This window comes from Volvox carteri (assembly GCF_000143455.1).
Source record: "Volvox carteri f. nagariensis unplaced genomic scaffold VOLCAscaffold_120, whole genome shotgun sequence".
Classification (NCBI taxonomy): domain Eukaryota; kingdom Viridiplantae; phylum Chlorophyta; class Chlorophyceae; order Chlamydomonadales; family Volvocaceae; genus Volvox; species Volvox carteri.
This window is the reverse complement of record NW_003307663.1, coordinates 52,698-55,990: the sequence shown is the minus strand read 5'-3', so window position 1 is coordinate 55,990 and position 3,293 is coordinate 52,698. Positions and strand designations below refer to the sequence as shown.

General features: G+C 49.2%; 1 protein-coding gene across 1 annotated transcript in view; it reads right to left on the bottom strand.

Moving 5' to 3' along the window:
- Positions 1–1,131, bottom strand: part of VOLCADRAFT_100470 (uncharacterized protein) — a gene marked incomplete at both ends in the record, with an annotated part of 3,595 nt that extends 2,464 nt beyond the window's left edge. Inside the window, one exon of the mRNA XM_002959035.1 lies at positions 1,042–1,131. Coding sequence (XP_002959081.1) covers positions 1,042–1,131 — 90 coding nt within the window. The remainder of the gene's footprint in view (positions 1–1,041) is intronic.
- Positions 1,132–3,293: the final 2,162 nt, after the last annotated feature.

The window sequence follows — 3,293 nt, the reverse complement described above, 5'->3', positions numbered from 1 at the left end:
GAAATGCTGCATAGTATATTACCTCCATAACAATGTGCACAATGTACTATACAGCATCCCTGCCGGGATTCTGGAGTGCACTTGAATTACCTTCGTTTCAGCCACTTGCAGTGACTTGATATGCATTCAGGCGCGGCCGTAAACAAAGCCCTTAGGCTTAGCTGCACTTATCCAACGCAAAAGATCAGTATATGCCAGCTAGCAGGGCAACTTCCTTTTGGCCTGTTGCCAAGCCTTACTCGGTCAGCTCCCTTACACCCTGTTGTTAATTTGAAAGCCATATGTTACATACTTAAGGCATGTATTTAAGGTTTAATTAGCAAAGATTCTCTCCTGCTGTGTTCAAGCATGACAAGTTAAGTCACCAGCTCGCACCGTCCCACAGGCACAGCATTGTTGATGTAACTAGCTAAAACATGTGGGAGGTGCATTAGTCTCAACCGCAGGCGCGGTGGCGGCCATACTCCACCCCCTGTCTTTGCACTGGTGCCGATATGCATGTGACCGACTACCAAACCAGTTGGCACAGTTGGTGCAGTGAAAAGGCTGGGAGGAGTCCGGAGCTACATCCGGTCTGTAAATGATCTTTCGTGGTTTGGATGCCACCTCCAGCGCATTCAATGACATGGCAAACTGGCTAATGTGACCAGTAAGATTGATCACAATGTGTAGGAAAACCAGAACATTCACGTTTGTATCAATCGTCGAGCTTCTAATACTTCTACACAAGCAAGCATTTGGTCCCGCCATGACAAAAGAGCATCCTATTCTATGGCAGGTTCTGGTAAGGATTTAAATGATGCAATCAACAAAGTTCGGTAGCCACGAAACAACTTCCCAATATTGAATTTGCAACCATGTGAACTTTATACCATGCTGTACACTTCCGGACCAGGGTCCGGAATTGTACGGCTTTTCCCCTCTTGCTGCTCAGAAGTCATGTGAACGTGGACAATTTGCAACACCAATAAGAAACGTCACTGCGTTTAGCACTATGTGATTGCTGTGCAAATTGCACCATCTGGTACCTCCCAGCCCCACCTTCGTCGCTGCCGCTGCTACTCCGTTGCTAATTCCCCCCGCCGCCGTGCCTGCTGTTGAGACTAATAGCCCTCCCAGCCCCACCTTCATCGCTGCAGCTGCTACTCCGTTGCTATCTCCCGCCGCCGCCGCGCCTCCTGTTCAGATTATCTCCCAGCCCCACCACCGTCGCTGCCGTTGCTACTCCGTTGCTAATTCCCGCCACCGCCGTGCCTGCCATTTAGGCTACTGCACCTCCCAGCCCCAACGCAATCGCTGCCGCTGCTACTCCGTTGCTAATTCCCCCAGCCGCCGCGCCTGCTGCTCTTGCTAATTCCCCCCCCACCACGCCTGCCGTTTAGGCTACTGCACCTTCCAACCCCACCTTCATCGCTGCCACTGCTGCTGCGTTGCTAATTCCCACCGCCGCCGCGCCTGCCGTTTAGGCTACTGCACCTCCAACCCCACCGCCGTCGCTGCCACTGCTGCTGCGTTGCTAATTCCCGCCGCCGCCACGCCTGCCGTTTAGGCTACTGCACCTCCCAACCCCACTGCCGTCGCTGCCACTGCTGCTGCGTTGCTATTTCCCGCCGCTGCCGCGCCTGCTGGACTTGCATTTCTGGACTGGCGAGAATTTTGAAAATTTTGTTTCACGAAATGGCATCCCTGGATCACACTTGCGATTTATTGTATGTGCTGCTACTACTACTACTACTACTACTACTACTACTACTACTACTACTACTTTTATGTATATAGTAGTACTGGTACTACCCTTTAGTATAATTGTTGTAGTGTAGTGCAGTGCTACTGGCCCGTGAAGTATGTCTCAGGCCGGCACTGCCCCGACCACGGTATAAGACCGCGCTCCGAACGTGAGTAGAATATGAATTCTAAAAGAACCCACGTCCGTTCTGTGAGCAAAGACGATTTCAGTAGATTTATGGATTTCGGTAAGGCTGTCGTACAGATTCATGATGTTCAGTTCCAGTGAATTCTTACAAACGATTCTTGACAGCCAGGTCAGTTTTCAGAAGATTTCATGTTCATAATTGATTCGCATATTTCTTGATAAGCTCATCATTACTGTGTAGCTATCGCGCTACAACAGCTGCCTACTCCCCCCAGGAACCAGCGTCCTCGCTGTGTTCCGGGTGAGCTTTCCAGTACTCAGTAATCAGATTTCGATCGGAAATATCGGTAGAATCAAGCCACGTATTGTTCTCATCAGTATGTCCTTTCCATTTGACCAGAAATCGGTATAAGGTTCGTTTTCTCAGTTTACGGGTTTCATGCTTCAGAATTCGTTCAATCGTCCAGACAGGCTTGGAAGTGACAGGGTCAAATTCCAAAGCTTTCGGAGGCTGAACAGGTCCATCAGGGACGTCAGCACAGTAGGGTCGGAGTAAGGACACATGAAACACATCGTGGAATCGGTATTCAGGAGGCAATTCCAAACGGAAAGTAACGGAATTAATCATTTCAGTAATCGGAAAAGGTCCAATCCAACGGGGCATCAGTTTTCGTGTGCCTTTCTGTATAGACAGATTTTTCGTACTCAGTAATACCTGTTGTCCAACATGGAGGGTTACGGTACGTCGTTTCTTACTCTCCTGTTGTACAGCTCGGTCTTGCGCAGACTGATAGAATCGTTTCGCAAGTTTCAGTCGTTCGTGAAACGTATCCACGTACACCTTAGCAGCGGGAACGGTATCAGCAAGTTCCAACTGTAGAGGCGTTCGCGGGTGGAAACCGTAATTCAGAAAGAAAGGTGACTGACCCGTGGTTCGGTTTCGCAGATTGTTAATCGCGAATTCAGCGGCATCGAGATAACGATCCCATTGTTCAGTGTCAGTGGAAACGTATTGTCTTAACATGTCTCCAAGGATTCGGTTGATTCGTTCGGTTTGTCCATCGGTTTCAGGGTGAAAAGCGGTACTCGTGTTTTGTTTTGCACCAGCTCGATTGAGCAAAGCCGGTAGAAACAGATTCTTAAATCTCGGGTCACGGTCGGAAATAATCTTTTGTGGCATTCCATGAAGTCTCACGACGTGATGAAACATCATGTCAGCACATTGTTCGGCGTTAGCGGTAGTACGGCAAGGAGCAAGATGTACCATTTTCGTAAGGCGATCCACAAACACCAGAATAGCATCGTGCTGGCGTTTGGTTTTCGGAAGTCCCACAATAAAGTCCATGGAAATACTTTCCCAAGGCATATCAGGGATCGGTAGTGGATGTAATTCACCTGCCGGTAAACCAGAAGCCGGTTG